Source organism: Mesoplodon densirostris, chromosome 1 (assembly GCF_025265405.1).
Source record: "Mesoplodon densirostris isolate mMesDen1 chromosome 1, mMesDen1 primary haplotype, whole genome shotgun sequence".
Taxonomy (NCBI): Eukaryota; Metazoa; Chordata; class Mammalia; order Artiodactyla; family Ziphiidae; genus Mesoplodon; species Mesoplodon densirostris.
In genome coordinates this window covers 79,776,361-79,794,767 of record NC_082661.1, presented here as the reverse complement: position 1 = coordinate 79,794,767, position 18,407 = coordinate 79,776,361, and the positions used below count along the sequence as shown (strand labels likewise).

At 37.8% G+C, this 18,407-nt stretch overlaps 1 protein-coding gene across 18 annotated transcripts in view; it reads right to left on the bottom strand.

Annotated features, from left to right (window-relative positions):
* Nucleotides 1-18,407, bottom strand: part of ANK2 (ankyrin 2) — a 710,689-nt gene that overhangs the window by 385,916 nt on the left and 306,366 nt on the right. For 15 of the 18 annotated variants that reach the window (XM_060105137.1, XM_060105190.1, XM_060105143.1 and 12 more), the window contains exon 3: nt 11,913-12,073. The exons of the other annotated variants lie outside the window; for them this stretch is intronic. In XM_060105137.1, the coding sequence (XP_059961120.1) occupies nt 11,913-12,047 (135 nt within the window). In that variant the 5' untranslated portion in view covers nt 12,048-12,073. The remainder of the gene's footprint in view (nt 1-11,912; nt 12,074-18,407) is intronic. 18 annotated transcript variants of the gene reach the window in all.

Genomic DNA, 18,407 nt, shown 5'->3' with positions numbered 1-18,407 from the left:
GCATTGTTGAAGTTAATATCAGCAATAGGATAAGGACGTTTCTGATATCCCAAATTGCTTTTATTTGAGAAATCAAGAATGGTTTTCTAAAATATATTTGGTCTCCATTACAGGCAGAGAATTATTCTGAATGTTTCTAAGGAGCTATTGAAATTCAGTGATGAGTCTACATCGGGTGGAACAGCAGTGATATGTCTTTTCTATTGAGATTGCCTTAGGAAGTAAATTCATGTTGTCTGTACTAGAACATTTTCTGAAAATGTAGTTTTAAGGAACAAAAAGACAGAAAAACAGTAAAGAAAACTTGATAGGGCTTCCCTGGTGGCGCAGTGGTTGAGAGTCCGCCTGCCGATGCAGGGGACACGGGTTCGTGCCCCGATCCCGGAAGGTCCCACATGCCGCGGAGCGGCTGGGCCCGCGAGCCATGGCCGCAGAGCCTGTGTGTCCGGAGCCTGTGCTCCGCAACGGGAGAGGCCACAGCAGTGAGAGGCCCGCGTACAGCAAAAAAAAAAAAAAAAAAAAATTAAAAAAAAAAAAGAAAACTTGATAGACCTCCATCTGATACTAAATTGTATCGCAATGTTCTCTTCCTCTTTTGAATAATAATAATAATTATTACTTAACTAGTGCTTTATTGTTTACAAAGCTTATTCATATTATTTCAGTTGATCTTCTCAAGAGCCCAAAGAGGTAGGTAGGTTTATACCAGCAGCAAGGGGAGCATTTGAAAATGCAAACACTTGCTTCTTTCCTTTCCCTGGGATTCTTATTTCCTTAATCCTTTTAGGTTTTTACCCCCCAAATGCCACCTTTTTCTGTGAGATCATCCCTGGTGACCCCACCTAAAATTATAAATCATCCCACATGTTTCACTGCTGTTTCTTTTTTCTTTCTTCTTTGCACTTACCACTCCAATATATGATATATTTTCTTTTTAAAAAATTTCATTCATTCTCCTTCCCGATTAGAACATAGGCTTATAAGGGCCCCAGCCCCTGCCTTTTTTGTCTGTGTTGTTCATGGCTACATCTCCAGCATCAAGAAAATGTATCTCGCATGTAATAGGGGTTCAGTAAGTACTCTTTAAATGAATGGAATCAGATTCCTCTCTGTACTTTTCTTTCTCTGTAAAATGTTTTAATAGTTCCTATTACTCAAGGTTGTTAGGGCAATTAAATCACCTAAGGCATGTAAAGCACTTAAAACAGTACCTAGAATGTAATAAGCATAGAATCAATAGAAACCATTATTACCTCCATCTTTCAGATAAGTAAACTGAGATTTAGAGAATTTAAATGACTTTTCTAAACCACCCGGCAAGTATTTAGTGGTGTCTGATCAGGATCTGGTTTGACTTCCATTTCAATATGTTTTTTAAATGTACAGAAACTATTCAATACCATAAATGTCACCTTCTGTATACAACGAACCTACTGAAAAGTGCTTAGGAATAAAATGCCTAATAAAAATAACTACCATTTATTCAGTGCTTACATGAGCCAGGCATTTTGCTTTGCATAAATCTTTTCTGTTAATACTCATTAAGGACCCTATGAGATCCTCATGCTATTGCTAAAACACTGAGGCACAGTTGAGTAACATGCTCTCTGTATTAAGAAACTTGACGGAGATCCCAGCGCTACAAAGAGGCAGAGCTGGGATCTGCTCTGAGATCCTTCGACTCTGGAGCCCTAATTGCCCCGCTGCACTCCCTGCCAGCTACACCCCCAGCTTGGCATTGCTCCACACCCTCTCCTTGCAGAGATCTTACAGGGGTTCACCCTAAGTTGACTAGCAGGGGTCCCCAACTCCCGGGATCTAATGCCTGATGATCTGAGGTGGAGCTGACGTAATAATAACAGAAATAAAGTGCACAATAAATGTAATGCTCTTGAATCATCCCGAAACCATCTCCCTCTGGCCCCATCCTTGGAAAAATTGTCTTCCATGAAAACGGCCCCTGGTGCCAAAAAGTTTGGGGGCCGCTGCTATAGTGTGTTCTGGTTCTGAGTGATTCGTGGGAGAACAGAATAGCCTTGTGCGACCAGAAACCCCTAAAACATCTTACTCTAAGTATCTGGTAGAATAATGGAACTATATAAGGGGAAGAAGTGTTGTGCTCAAAGAGCACAGGACTCTGCATCTTTTCTTTGTGTATAAAGGCTTCTATTCATTGGGATTTAAGAGAAAAAAACAAAATCCCCTTTACTCTGTGTGCTTTGAAGGGTTTACATCATTGCTTCTCACATTCCAATAATTCAGCAGCAACAGCTGTTCTGCTCTCCTGGGCAAGAAGCCATGAACTGCATTCCGAAGAACGTGTTCCACACCGTCATTATTTATTAATTAATGTTATAGCTCCTACCTTGTAATAAATGAATATCTGCCCAAAAGAGTAAAAAAAAGAAAAATAATTTAATTTCTCTAACCCAAAGCAATACCCTGATTTTATACCCCTACCCTCTAAATGAACTGCTATGTCAGTCTCTCCATTTTGCAAATAAATTCATTAAGAATCCTTTCTTGTCTCTGCTAGAAGGTAGACCAGAAACATTTTATCATTTAAACTGCTTCGTAAGCAAAAGTGAAAGTTTTCTTTGGCTCAGGGAGTCAAAAAAATATAAACAAACAAACAAAAAATCCAAGACAGTGAAAATGGGAAATGTCTTGCATATAGATTTTTTTGAATGATAAATATTCAAAATAGAAAAATTCTGCATAGCTAGTATCAATCTAATCACTAAAGCCTAGCCAGTTACCCAGGTCTTCTGAATCATGGAAAGACCAATACATCATTAATAAAATTAACAACATCTAATCTTTGAAGTTTACTTCTTACCTATACAGTTGTATCTATATATTTATTAGATGATAGAGAATAACTTCTGAGTCTATATTTAGTTTAGAAATAAAATCCACAACATAAATATAAATTCAGTTGCTTTTAGGAATACATGCACTATTTTTCTGGATTTTTATGGTCATAAAAAATAGTTTTGCTACTTGAGGTTTTAAATTAGTGATCTAACTCTTTCAGAAAACAGAAACATGGGACCTTTCTCCCTAAAACACAATAAAGCTCCAAACCCAGACTCAGAAGTACTGAAATTTTGTTGAATAGCATTATAATTTTCTCACATACAGAAGGTATTTTTCATGCTCAAATGATGTTTAATCTGTGTTCATGGAAAACATATTTTAATTTCTTTTTAAGATTAAAAATTTTTGAAAGAAAGGATCCATATACTAATATGAACAAAAATAGTTTTATTTACTCAATCATCAAAAACAATTATAGTTTCTTCTACAATATTTTGTATGTTTTGTTTTCTCTGATTTATTTCTGTCCAAAAAATCAAAGGCTATACAAGATCACATAAAAACATTTAACTGAAAACATATTGCTTGGAAGAATTGACTTTTATACACCTAGGGCAGATTTTAGATACAAAAAGTGTGCTCACAAGTTTATTTAGAAGTGTGATTAAATATACAGTGGAGAAAAGACAGCCTCTTCAATAAGTGGTGCTGGGAAAACTGGACAGCTACATGTAAAAGACTGAAATTAGAACTCTCCTTAACACCATACACAAAAATAAACTCAAAATGGATTAAAGACCTAACTGTAAGGCCAGACCCCATCAAACTCTTAGAGGAAAACATAGGCAGAACACTCTATGACATAAATCACAGCAAGATCCTTTATTACTCACCTCCTAGAGAAATGGAAATAAAAACAAAAATAAACAAATGGGACCTAATGAAACTTCAAAGCTTTTGCACAGCAAAGGAAACCATAAACAAGATGAAAAGACAACCCTCAGAAGGGGAGAAAATATTTACAAATGAAGCAACTGACAAAGGATTAATCTCCAAAATTTATAAGCAGCTCATGCAGCTCAATAACAAAAAAACAAACAACCCAATCCAACAATGGGCAGAAGACCTAAATAGACATTTCTCCAAAGAAGATATACAGATTGCCAACAAACACATGAAAGAATGCTCAACATCATTAATCATTAGAGAAATGCAAATCAAAACTACAATGAGATATCATCTCACACCAGTCAGAATGGCCATCATCAAAAAATCTACAAACAATAAATTCTGGAGAGGGTGTGGAGAAAAGGAAACCCTCTTGCACTGCTAGTGGGAATGTAAATTGATACAGCCACTATGGAGAACAGTAAGGAGGTTCCTTAAAAAAATAAAAATAGAACTACCATACGACCCAGCAATCCCACTACTGGGCATATACCCTGAGAAAACCATAATTCAAAAAGAGTCATGTACCAAAATATTCATTGCAGCTCTTTTTACAATAGCCAGGACATGGAAGCAAGCTTAGTGTCCATTGACAGATGAATGGATAAAGAAGATGCGGCACATATATACAGTGGAATATTACTCAGTCATAAAAAGGAACGAAACTGAGTTATTTGTAGTGAGGTGGATGGACCTAGAGACTGTCATAAAGAGTGAAGTAAGTCAGAAAGAGAAAAACAAATACCGTATGCTAACACATATATATGGAATCTAAAAAAAAAAAAGAGAAAATGGTCAGAAGAACCTAGGGCCAAGAGGGGAATAAAGATGTAGACCTACTAGAGAATGGACTTGAGGATACAGGGAGGGGGAAGGGTAAGCTGGGACAAAGTGAGAGAGTGGCCTGGACATATATACACTACCAAACGTAAAATAGATAGCTAGTGGGAAGCAGCCACATAGCACAGGGAGATCAGCTTGGTGGTTTGTGACCACCTAGTGGGGTGGAATAGGGAGGGTGGGAGGGAGGGAGATGAAAGAGGGAAGAGATATGGGGGCATATGTTTATGTATAACTGATTCACTTTGTTATAAAGCAGAAGCTGACAAACTATTGTAAAGCAATTATACTCTAATAGAGATGTTAACATAAATAAATAAATAAATAAATAAAAAGTGTGATTAAAGTAAAATATTCTCTGTGTATTTATTTCACACTATAAGTATAGTGACAGAGAACTGATGAGAACTTTCAACTAAATATTGTTGAAAAATACAAAACATTTTTAACTAGGATATTTAAAAAATTTTAAACCTACTGGCAGTAAGTTATTAACTACCTTTTCTTATACACAGAATCTGTAAGTACATGTATCTTTAAATATAAATATGTACACATATCTTTCATTGCTACCTTAAATTAAAAGTTTTGAAATCCTATCATAAATGCTCAAGAATAAGGAAGTCACATAGTTCCCCTCAGTTGGTTAATTTGAGGAGAAATCCAATATTTTAGGAGATTCAGCTACACCTTGGATTTATGTGACTACTTAGATGAAAAGAATAATAGCGAATCCCAGAGAATTGCAGAATTAACACAAGAAATTGATATTCTTGCAGGAATCAACAAGCCAGTTCTGTCCATTCGCTTACCAAGGAAATGGGGAAAATGAAAAGAGTGGTGCCACCCACAAAGTAGCCCATCCGAAAGATCTGAAAGCATGCAGTTGCCTAGTGGTGGCTGAAACAAGGTCAAGGGCAACCTGGAGAAGCATCCTCCAAGCCTCAGGCTCCTGTGCTTCTGTGAAATGATAGGAGGGGAAACCTGCCTGATGATAGAATTGGTATATTCTTTAGTTTTTCTTTGGTTAGCCCTGGCTATGTCCCTAAAACATCATCCATGTTTACCACAAGTGCTAAAGGAAGCACCCTTCAGACTTTATATCTAAACTCTAAGTTTCTGGACTGGTGAGCTGTCAAAGAGTAAAGAATGATTTAATTTTTCTTCCATTCACACAGGCTTTTCTCCTAAGAGAAAGTGATCAACCACTATGATGTTGATTCTTAACACAATGGTTCCTTAGAAATTTTGCTACCAAAGCAAAATCACGCATTTTAATTGTAAGCTGGTGTTTTGATTGATGATCAATGACTACTATCCCTCAAAGTATGGCCCTTACCCCAAGATACACTTAATTTCAAATTTTCTCCAAGTCACAACCACTAGCTTTGTAAAATGGCTTCCTGTCAAGTTGCCTGTGTTTTATATCATTAATTTCAGCCAGCTACCTCAGGCAACAGAATACTGGTCTTGTCAGTTTGAACACACAGACTTGGAGAATGACTGACAAATAAAGCACTCCTTAAAAATCAAACACCCTGAACAGTTCATCTTGTTACTTTCAAGGGACATGTCATCAAAAATTGTGATAAATTCCCATTGTTTTCACAGGTATGACTTTGAACTTTTCTTCTTTGTATCCATTAAATTCTCATAAGAGGGAGCGCCTCAGTGGCCCTTTTGCCCTTAACCTACCACATACAATTATGTAGAAAATGAATGCTTTCTATAACTGAGGATCAGGTCTGCTGGGTCATTTGACACCGAAATAAAGGTAGGGATAAAAAGCTTTTCAGAGCAATTGGTATGGATCTCATTGCATCATATACCACCAGCTCAGTGTCTAGTTAATAGGGGCTTCCATATAAACTGCATGCTGCAGCTAAAATTCAATCTCACTGGCCAAGTTTTCAAACCCATTTTTAAGTGCACTTAAAACAATTGGAGGAGTAAAGGTCCCAATGAAAAGCTACATGTTAATGAGATATGCAAATCCAAGGTTTGGATGGAACCCAAATAATACGAGTTTCTAAAAGATTTATAGTTGCTGCATACTTTATGAAGAGAGAGTCCATCAACTAAATTACAGAATCTTCGGGAAATGTGCTAGAGTTCTAATTTCTGCAATGTTGGCACAGCTTTTCTCTTTTGGATAGGCCAAAGTAGAGTTTTCAGTCTTGCAGAATTTCCTCTTTAAAGAAAAAAGATCAAAGACTACTATGCTATACATGAAGCACACTGGGCTTCATCCTTCGTTTTTCCTATTTTTATTTTTTGCAGAGTTCATATTGTCAAGCATAGTTATTCACAGAATAGAAAATTGATCAAGTCAGAGTTTCCAAACCCCAAATACATTTCTTGAAAGTGAAATGGGTGCTTGGGAAATTTTAAGCTATACAATGTACTCAAGGAATATGAAATAAGTTTAATATTTCGCTAAACAAAATAGGAAAATAAACCCTTGCAGAAGAAAATTCAGCAGCAAACATAGAGGTCAAAAATCAGCTACAAAGTCTTTTGAAACACTTTTAAATTAGAAATTAAGAGCTGCTTATTTACTATAGGTGCCCACAACAGTTTCAGAAGTTGTCTGCCACCTTTCTAAGTATATACTTGCTTAGAAATGAAGTGAAGGGGATGGTAGGGAACGCTAATAGTAAGTCTCCTTCACCTGCTGAAGAGAAGAGGCAAGCTGGGGGTATGGAGACATGGCTCCCAAGCCCTCCAAGTTGCTGTGAGGTAGGGTCATCCGGGACAACCCACATGCCTCTGACCCTCAGAGACTGAGACTCGGCAGGGTAGCCTCTTCTCATCTCCTGGCCCTCACTACCTCTCAACAGCCGCTCCGGCAGAATGTATAGGTGGGCTCTGCAGAACCAGAATCCAGCTTCCTTTCTGCACTGCTACCTTGGACCCATCTTCCTATTGTATAATTTTTCATTCCTTTGGGTCTTGACAACAGCCCTTTTAAGAAACACAAACCCTATGCTGGGGGAGATGGGTCATGGCCACAAGAGGCAGAGGGAGGCATCAAACTATCGGTTAATGCCTTCGTTAGCATTTAGTCCTTTGCAGGGCCCAGACGGCAGCCCAGGGAAGAAGGGGAGACCCAGGGAAGAGCATCCTGGAGCAGAGAAAAGATGATAGGAGCTCTGAAAATGAAAAGGCTGGTTGTCAAAACAATACGACAATGTTGCCATTTCCCCAAAACTGTCTTGCATCACCATTTGACACATGAGCTATGAGTTGCTGAGCAGAAACTTGACTCTCAACCACTGCGCCACCAGAGAAACCCTTCCATATCTTTTTTTTCCTGAAAAATTTGTATGGGTGTGCTTTGCAAATATTGACTTTTAAAGACCATATCATGATCTCCTTATTAATCATTTGCTTGTCTCCCCAAATATACAAGATATTATTCCTCAAAACTTGAGCATAACCTTTTAAATCTATGCTGAATTATCTTTAACTCTCTAGGAATTAAATGAGCAAAAATTCATGAAAGTAAAAAAAATATGGACCAAAAAAATACATGCACAATTGGGAATTCAAAATCTGTCAGGTTTTTATACTTCCAAATTCCTTTTGTGAATTGGCATCCTCCATAACAATAATCATTAGACCATGTAGTTTGCATGGAAAATGGAACATGATTCAATATGATCCAACAACCTATATATTTTTCACTATTCATGAAGTAAAACAAAGAGAAAAAAACTTCAGATGGCAAAAAAAAAGAAACAAATAAAATAATATTATGAATGACCTCATGAACATATTAAATCATGACATTTAATTCAACAATTGAAAATGCAGTAAACAGTGCATAGAGGGCTAGGGTTAGATGCTCTCAAAGTTTGTGCATATAATAACGAAAGTAAGACCCTTTGAAATTTCAATTACTTACACTATTAAAAAAAATAGTCATTACCATTTATTCAGGGCTCTGAGCTAAGTCCATTCTCATCCTATCTTTAAACTCTATCACAACCTTGAAAATTAGGTATTACTGTATCTCCTCAAAGAAAGGAGGAAATTAGGCTTGAAAGAGGCTAGGAATTTGCCAGAAGTCACATACTTTTAGATGCCAGGGTTATTTCTAAAATTTCTTTAAAGCTGCTCCATAAACAATAGATAAAATTTTATGATACTTATTTACAGAAGTGATGTCTCTTAAATCCAATCCACATGAGAAGAACATTGACTCCCATGTACTAAGAGCACTATGTGACTGACACAGTAGTAAGTGCTTTATACACTTTCTCATTTAATTTTTTTTAATTTTATTTATTTATTTATTTATTTATTTATTTATTTATAGCTGTGTTGGGTCTTCATTTCTATGCGAGGGCCTTCTCTAGTTGTGGCAAGTGGGGGCCACTCTTCATTGCAGTGCGCGGGGCCTCTCACTATCACGGCCTCTCTTGCTGCAGAGCACAGGCTCCAGACGCGCAGTCTCAGTAATTGTGGCTCACGGGCCTAGTTGCTCTGCGGCATGTGGGATCCTTCCAGACCAGGGCTCGAACCCGTGTCCCCTGCATTGGCAGGCGGATTCTCAACCACTGCGCCACCAGGGAAGCCCCTCTCATTTAATTTTTACAGTAACTTTAAGAGAGTGTCTTAATCCATTCAGGCTGCTATAATAAAATACTACAGGCTGGATAGCTTATAAACAACAGAAATTTACTTCTCACAGTTCTAGAGGTTGGAAGTCTAAGATTAGAGGGCAAGCATGGTCGGGTTCTGGTGAGGGCCCTCTTTGAGTTGCAGACTGCCGACATTTCATTGTACCTTCAAGGGCACAAGAGGCAAGGGAACTCTCTGGGGTCTCTTTTAAAGGACACTAATCCTATTCATGAACTAATCATCTCCCAAACACCCCGCCTCCTAATACCATCACCTTGGGCATTAGCTTTTCAACATATGAATGGGGGGGCAGATTCAATCTATAGCAGAAAGTTCCTTATTATTTCCATTTATAAAGATGAGAAAACTGAGGCTTAGGGAAGTAGCTTCTAACGGGGATGTGGAGGAAAGGGAACCCTCCTACACTGTTGGTGGGAATGGACGTTGGTACAGCCACTTTGGAAAAAAGTATGGAGGTTCCTCAGAAAACTAAAAATAGAATTATCATATGATCCAGCAATCCCACTCCTGGGCATATATCTGGACAAAACTCTAATTCAAAAATATACATACACCCCTATGTTCATAGCAGCACTATTCACAACAGCCAAGTCATGGAGACAATTTAAATGTCCATCAACAGATGAATGGATAAAGAAGATGTCGTACATATATATAATGGAATACTGCTAAGTCAGAAAAAAAACAAAATAATGCCATTTGAAGCAACATGGATACAACTAGAGATTATCATACTAAGTGAAGTAAGTCAGAAAGAGAAAGACAAATACCATATGAAATCACTTCTATGTGGAATCTAAAATATGATATAAATGAACCTATCTATGAAACAGAAACAGACACACAGACGTAGAGAACAGACTTGTAGTTACCGAGGAGGAGGGGGGAGTGGGGGAGGGAGGAGGTTGGAGTTAGCAGATGTAAGCTATTATATATGGAATGCATAAACAACAAGGTCCTACTGTATTTAGCACAGAAAACTATATTCAATATCCTGTGATAAACCATAATGGAAAAGAATATGAAAAAAAGAATGTGTATATATAATATATATATATCTGAATCACTTTGCTGTACAGCAGAAATTAACACAATATTGTAAATCAACTATACTTCAGTAAAAAATTAATTAATTAATTAATTAAAATGTCAAAAAAAAAAAAAGAGAGAGAAGTAGCTTCCCCCAAAGCACATACCTATTAAGTGGCAAAGTCATGATTGAACCCTGTCTGCTGGCCTGCAAAAGCCATGGTCCTAAACCACTTTGCAATATTGCCTTAACCTCTTCAAGTTGGTCAGCAAATGAAGTGAATTCTCATTTATTGTTACAGAAGGTGAGCTAAATGCATGAAGAAGAGCAAGTTATTACCTACTGGGTAGTTTTTATCCAGCATACTGTGATGTGAAAGTGCTTTGATTTTAGATGACCTTTTTTTTCCTTGACAGCAATATATTCCTAGAATTAAAGAAAATCAGCTACAATGAAAATGAAAACTTATTTTGAAAAATAGTCATTCTAACTCCATTTTCACCAGAACTTTCTGATTTGTACTTTGGTTCCCTGAGTAGATCTGTACAAAGAAAATGAGACGTGCTCTGTGGAGATGACTAGTCCATGTTTCAGAAAAAGTTGTGTCTTCCTTTGTAAATGGTTTATATTGTTTATGCATTTACTTACTGTGAGCAAACCACTAAAGACAGTGCACCCCTGGATGAACTGACAAAAAACACAAGTCTCTGGACCAGCAAAATTGCAGATCAAATCATGGGCCATGAATATCCCCAATAGAATGGCTTAGCCTAAAACAACCACCCAGTGTCCCTCAGAGCAAAGCACAGTGGTTTTAGAAGATGACTCTGGAAGTAGTCCAGGTTTGATTTCTGGCTCTGATACTTAATAACCATGCAACCTTGGGAAGTTGTTCAAATTCACTCTGCCTCAGTGTTCTTATCTGTAGAATGGGGATAATAATAGAACACTCATAGGGTTATCAGTAGAAATAGAACCCCTGTATGGTATCATAAGGCTTAAGTGTGTTAATAATGGAAATCTTATTAACAGTGCCTGGCACATACTTAGCTCTCAAAACATGTCAGCTATTATTATTTTCTCTTAGGTGCACAAGCAGCTCAGTATTGATTAGCCAGCCATCCTATGAAATCTTCAAAGATCTTCTGTTTTATTTCTCATTTATGGGTCACCATGAAATGACAAACAGTAGACAGAAAGTCCTACTTATAATTCATGTCTGATGCAAACCCATACTCAGCCAACCTAAAGCCAGCTCTCCAGGCTTCAGTGCTCAAACTGTTAAAATATGTGCTTATTTTAATTATTTTAATTAACTGTTTAAATGAAACAGTTACACATTCTCTTTCCCTCACTCAAAAGTTTAGTGATGAAAATAAGAAAAAATGCTGGCTTTATGTTCTGTTAAGATGGTGATTAACCAAATCCTTAAACCAAATATTTTGAATACCTCTTGGAACAGGACAAAGCAGATATTTAGTAAACATGGAGGATTTCAACTTTATGACTAACCCTTGACCATTTCAACGTTTCAGTGTGCCTGTGGAGGAAAGAACGGTGTCAAAACCACAATAGAACAAACATGAAGACAGTGTTAAAGCAGGTTAAAAATTCAATGTAAAGGTACCTTCAAAAAACACACTGCTGGGCTTCCCTGGTGGCGCAGTGTTTGAGAGTCCACCTGCCGATGCACAGGACACAGGTTCGTATCCCAGTCCGGGAAGATCCCACATGACATGGAGCAGCTGGGCCCGTGAGCCATGGCCGCTGAGCCTGCGCGTCCGGAGCCTGTTCTCCGCAACGGGAGAGGCCACAACAGTGAGAGGCCCGCATACCGCAAAACACACACACACACACACACACACACACACACTGCCGAGGAAACAAATACATTGCACATCTCTTCATTTAGCAGCTATAGATATACGTGATTTTTACCACAAGATGTACAAAGCAGTTAGCTCTAAGAGATTTTTAACTATGTGCTTTATGCTTGCTAAACTGTCTGCATTTTAGATAAGAAACGTGTAATAACTATAACTAAAAAGTTATTTTCATTTTGGAAAAGAGAAATACAAATACTAATATAATTTTTGGAGTTCTCAAGCATTCTGATGCATGACAGAAATATGAAATAATATTTTTGCTTTCATATCATCAATGTGTGATGATTGATGGCCTGACTCCTTTGTGGGCCCTTGGAAGAGTCAGGTGGAAATGACCTTGAATTAGGCAGTATCTGTGAAATCCAAACACTCCAAAAAACAGGCTGCTAAATTACCACCCTGGTACTAAAGATTATATATGCTGGACTAATCATAAACTAGAGTGCAATTCATTGGGGATATCAGTTCCTTTCCAAAGTATGGAGTTCCTGCCTTATGCTAGCTAGGATCACTTTAAAATACCAATGAGATAAACAATGTCTTTCACTTATGAATTCCAACTGATTGCAGGGAAACTTTAAAGTCCTAGCAACACTGTTGCTATAGCAATGCAACCTGATTAGATATTCTTAGCAACCAGCCACAACTCACACCCACAGAGTCCCTTCATTTATTCCAAGAAGAATAATGTTGACATTCCAATTTCTAAAATATACAGAACTCAGTGACAGACATTTATGGATGAGAGGCCTGTGAGATCCAATAGAATAGCAAGTTAATAAATAATATACCTGAGCCTTGAACGCATCTTATATGTATACAATAAACATATAAACGTGTATTCTACATGGCTAAAAATTGAAGACATTTCATTTGGCCCTTGGAGTATATGTAAATAATAGCAGAGGGCCTCCCTGGTGGCGCAGTGGTTGAGAGTCCGCCTGCCGATGCAGGGGATACGGGTTCGTGCCCCGATCTGGGAGGATCCCATATGCCGCGGAGCGGCTGGGCCCGTGAGCCATGGCCGCTGGGCCTGCGCGTCCGGAGCCTGTGCTCCGCAACGGGAGAGGCCACAACAGTGAGAGGCCCGCATACCGCAAAAAGAAAAAAAATAATAATAATAAAAATAATAGCAGAATCCTTGAATTTCATATTATAGTAGCTAAAGTTTACATGTTTCCCAGACAAATAGTATATTTCATACTGAATTAACAGAGATAACAATAAAATTTCATGTTTGCAACCAACAGCAGTAATTTGACATTTTAATTCTAAAGCTTTCATCAGAACTGGTATCACACTTGAAAATCCACAGGCACTATTGAGAGTGAGGGTATGGCTAATTATGAGGGTGCACAGCAGAAATGTGGCCTTGATATCACACATGCTTAAGCAGAGCTGATACAAGGGACTGACTGAGTTACTGCTCTGAAGGAAAGGATCTGTCACATTCTGAGCAGGGTAAGATTTGAAGACTAAATTCTGGAGTCATCCCCAGGCTGATCTTAATCAGGATGGTCAGATGCAGGATCAGATCTATGAAGGCTCAGAAAAGACAACAACAGCCCAGAAATATACAAACATGACCCATGGTTCTATAACTAAATAAAGGATGCTTTTCTATAAACCCAGATCCTGAATCATTCTGTTTTGATATGGAAAAGAAACTTAATTACATTCTTGCCTTCCCCTGAATGGCTACATTCTGTGGTTAATAATCCAATCTCTCTCTCTATGCAGTTTCTGTTACAAATGGAGCGTGGTGAGAAGGAATTAAGGTAAAAATAACCAGAAGCAATAACCAATGCTTTTTTTGTTGTTGTCATTGCCTTTGAAAGTTATTAAATTTGAGCCATGGATATGATATTCTGAAAATAATTACTCTCAGCTAAGCTACAGAATTAGAAAGCCCTTTTGAGAAGTCTCCAATTTTGATAAATTATTTAAAAATATCAACTCTATATAAAAAATCTGCATCAAAACCATGTTGCACATCCCTATATAACAATTCAGTGTATCATAAGAAAATCATTACTGTGTACATACGCATGGTTAGAAGAACGTTCATTCCAGCAGTCGAAAATAACAAATAAGGGGAAACAGTCTAAATATATAAAAATGTGGCATTAACTAAATTAATTATGGTGTTTTGTATCATGAAATCCTGCTCCCCCCTTACCTATCATCTTGAAACCTAAAATCTATAAAAAATCAAACATTTATATATAACCTAATTGGCAGAAAAACCTGATCTGACCAGAACTCATCTGACACCAAAACTTAACTGGAAGTGAGACTATTCAGAGGCTTTATCTCACACAGCATGATTATTCTTATGCTTCACTACAGAAATATTCATGTGTTTGATTACAGGGTGCTACCCTAGACACTGCTGAAAATGTTTCCTAATATATGAATTTAAATATATTACGTTCCAAAAGTTAAAAAAATTCTGCCTATATAAAATCTTGTGGACTGTGATATACCCCACGTTCTCTCTGCCTGAAATACTCTCTCCCTGACTTTTACATGACTTGTTTCTTCTCATCCTTCAGGTCTGGACTTGATAAATCTCCTCCTAGGGCTGGTTCCCATCTGCCAAGTCTGAAGAGAACCCATGTAGTTACTCTTCATCATGTATGCTGTTTATTTCCTTCACAGCACTTATTACAACCACTGGTGATCTCCTTTGTTTCTTCATTTGCACATCTAATGACTTTCTCTCCCCACTAGCTCCAGAAGGGCAGGGACCTCATTTGCCTTGCTCACTGCAGTGTCCCCACATCTCACACAATGTCAGGCAACTAGTCTGTGCTCAGTATATATTTGCTGAATGAATGAATGAGTGAACAAATGAGTTTTTGTAAATATATGTGCATTAAAAATGGAAAAAATTACCCAATATTAACAATTTAGTGGAAGTAGGGGTATTTTTTTTCCCTTTGGGGCTTATCTTTATGTTTCAAATTTTCTGTGAAAAAAGTATTGCTTTTGTAACAGTGGGAACAACTTTTAAGTGGATAGTATATCAAGTGCTTAAATTGATTCACATACACAAAACACTTCTCTGAAAGCACTTATTATTACAAAAAGTACACAAGCTATTAAGAATTTCTTCAAGTCAGGATCACACAGTGAAGTTCCACCAAAATGAGAAACCAGGCAAAATAAAAATGAAAGATAAAACTAAGCCTCTCTAGAGGTTCCATATTTTCTTCAATTCTTTTGAATTTTCAGTTCTTCACCATGTGTGGATTATTATATTATTTGCTCTCCTGCCTAATTCTCAGGCCAAAGCATTGCCATACCGCAAGCATAACAGGTGTGTGTGTGTGTGTGTGATCTCTCCCAACAACGAGGCCTTGAAAAACATGGAACCTATCAAAAACTTTAGGCCTGTTTATGAAGAGAGGCTGAGAATTAGAGACACAAACCTACTTCATAAAGGTAAAACATTTTTTAAATCCACAATGAGGCATTTCCAAAATTGACTTATCATGCTGAGTTACTATGGATTAGTTTACAAACGGCACATACAACCAAATGTTAAAATTTCCAAATCCATTCCCAAGATCCTTTTTATCCTGAGAAGCCGCCCAGCACTGAGCTAGAGAAAGCACCCTGTGTCCTCTGACCCAGCCACATGCAGGCTCTAGAACTGCAGAGGGTCTGGAAACAGAAAAGTTACATTATATTATAGCTACAGTTACACAAAACATTCTCAATATGCTTTTGTTCAACTTCCAAACATGTTTTCAGGTGAACAACCTCTAAATACCCTGGTGTTTGCAGACTTTTTAACACACTCTGCTTTGTACTTATTGCACCTTTTTCAGATTAACACCTGGGCCCATTGCTTTGAAGTTAGAGGTACTTCAACTAAAAAGGTATCTGGGGTTTCCCTGGTGGCACAGTGGTTGGGGGTCCGCCTGCCAATGCGGGGGATGCGGGTTCGTGCCCCGGTTCTGGAGGGTCCCGCATGCCGCGGAGTGGCTGGGCCCGTGAGCCATGGCCGCTGGTCCTGCGCGCCCGGAGCCTGTGCTCCGCAACGGGAGGGGCCGCGGCGGTGGGAGGCCCGCGTACCGCAAAATAATTAATTAATTAATTAATTAATTAATTAATTAATTAAATGAAAAGGTATCTGGACAATGAAGAAATACATCCTAAACACATAAAACTTTAAAATAACTCATGTATATTTAAAAGTTTCAGAGTTTTTGGACCCTGTAGTTTCCAGAATACATTTAAACCAAAGAACAGCAGGGATTTGCCATCATTTTGAGGAATCACTGGACACTACACCCATCCCACTTATTTCTTGCTCTAATTTAATAACAGCTCAAAAAGCAAAACAAAACAAAGCCACTCACCAGAACAGAGTTCTCCTTTATATGCATGTATGCTTGTTTATAATTAAAAATCTTTAGTTCAGGCCTAGTGGAGGAATAAGTTCCCGACAGCCCTCCTTGTAGACTACTGTGGGCAGGTGTGTTGTGTTGTATTTAAAACATGCTGTTTAGAACATTGAATTCTTTCTCTGAGGCTCCTTAAGTGGTGAGGCAGCTGAAGACCAGCAGCTGCAAGTCTTCTGCTTTATTCCTGAGCTTGTCATTGTTAGCTCTGGTCACTGAGCCCTTTTCCCTAATGAACAGGCTAGGTCTGGGGGGCAGCTGGATGGCACTGCTCCTATTCACCAGCCAGACATGGAATACAGAACCCCAGAGCCACACCTGCCAATGGCCAGCAGGCATGGTGCTTAGTTTAAGTAATGGAGTATCTGGGATATTAGATAATAAAATTATCCCACTAATGATACAAAATGAAAAATCACCATTTGATTCAATAATTTTCTCCCCAATGTTCTCCAAATAGCATTTGGATACACTTATGTTTTACTTTTCTACAGTGGACCTCATTCCTTAATTCACATTAAAACACCAAATACCAAAGGCTTATTTCAGGGCCCCCCAACTACATAATAAGCATGAATTAAAGTAAACTTTTTTATTGCCCGTTCTATTTTTTGTAAATGATTTTCAAACTTTTAGCCTAAAACTGGCTTATAATCAGAGGTCACAAATACTCTTTCTGGTATGAGAATTAAATTTCCTGTCTAAAAACATCAGTCTTGACTAAAGCTAAAATAACATTCCCATTGGCATATCAGAACTAAATTTTAAGGCTACACTTGCAAAAACAGATGGTAATCATGTGAGGTTTTGCTCTAACTACCAAAACAAGACATATGGACAAAAACCTACATTTAACTGCCTTTAAAAGCCAATAAAGTGTAGCACACAAGGCTTTATACGTGTTTACAGTCCTGTACAAATGAGAAATCCTGAAATTACAGCCTGAGTTTATTTCCATTAAAATTTAGTTCACAAGGAAAAAAAGAAAATTCTTTTCAGAAAAAAAAAAAAAGAAAGAAAAAAGCTTAAGAAGTGAATGGTGCACATACAATATTACCAGGGTAAAAGCTACTATAAAATGTAAGAATTAAAACTGTACATGATGGTGGCTCCAAGGAAGAAAATGTTTGCTGTTCTTAACACTGAAAGATTTTAGAGTAGCTGAATTGGAATCCTGAAGCCCACTAGCTGGGATTTACACAGTGTGGAGAAACAGCATTCTATAATTCCTGTATGCTGCATTTTCATGCCATATTACTACCATATGACAGTATTGTTTCACATTTAGTGTACAATCCACTCCAATACTTGTTTTCATTTTAACTATGCTTATGTTTGTATAACATTGCCTTTTTATTCACTTCCATCTTTTTTGCTTCTGTTTTTAAATCTTAATGCTGTACTTCCAGGTGCAAACTTCCTCATCATTAACAAATTCAGTATGCATGTTCTCTGTTTAGCAATCCAAATCATTAATTAGTTAAACGTGTGATGCTAAATAATATTTTCTTACATCAAAGTCTTTCAGAGCTCTTTCTCTTCTTTGAGTAATAGTTTTCTCCTGGGATGGGGAGAATAAAACACTCTCAATAAAGTACATGGGAAAAATACATCTACCCACTTTGGCAGATGGCACTTTGGGGGACCTGTAATGGAACTACTGATTCTTCACAGTTTCTGAGCATAGTTGTCAGGTAAGAATAAATCAGGGGTTCTGGGGCCAGGGTCAGACTTAGCCACCTGCTTCTGTAGGACAGCACAGCAGGTAGCCATATGTGTGAGAACTCCATTCTGAAAAGCTTAAAGCTTACTTTGTTCCCCAGA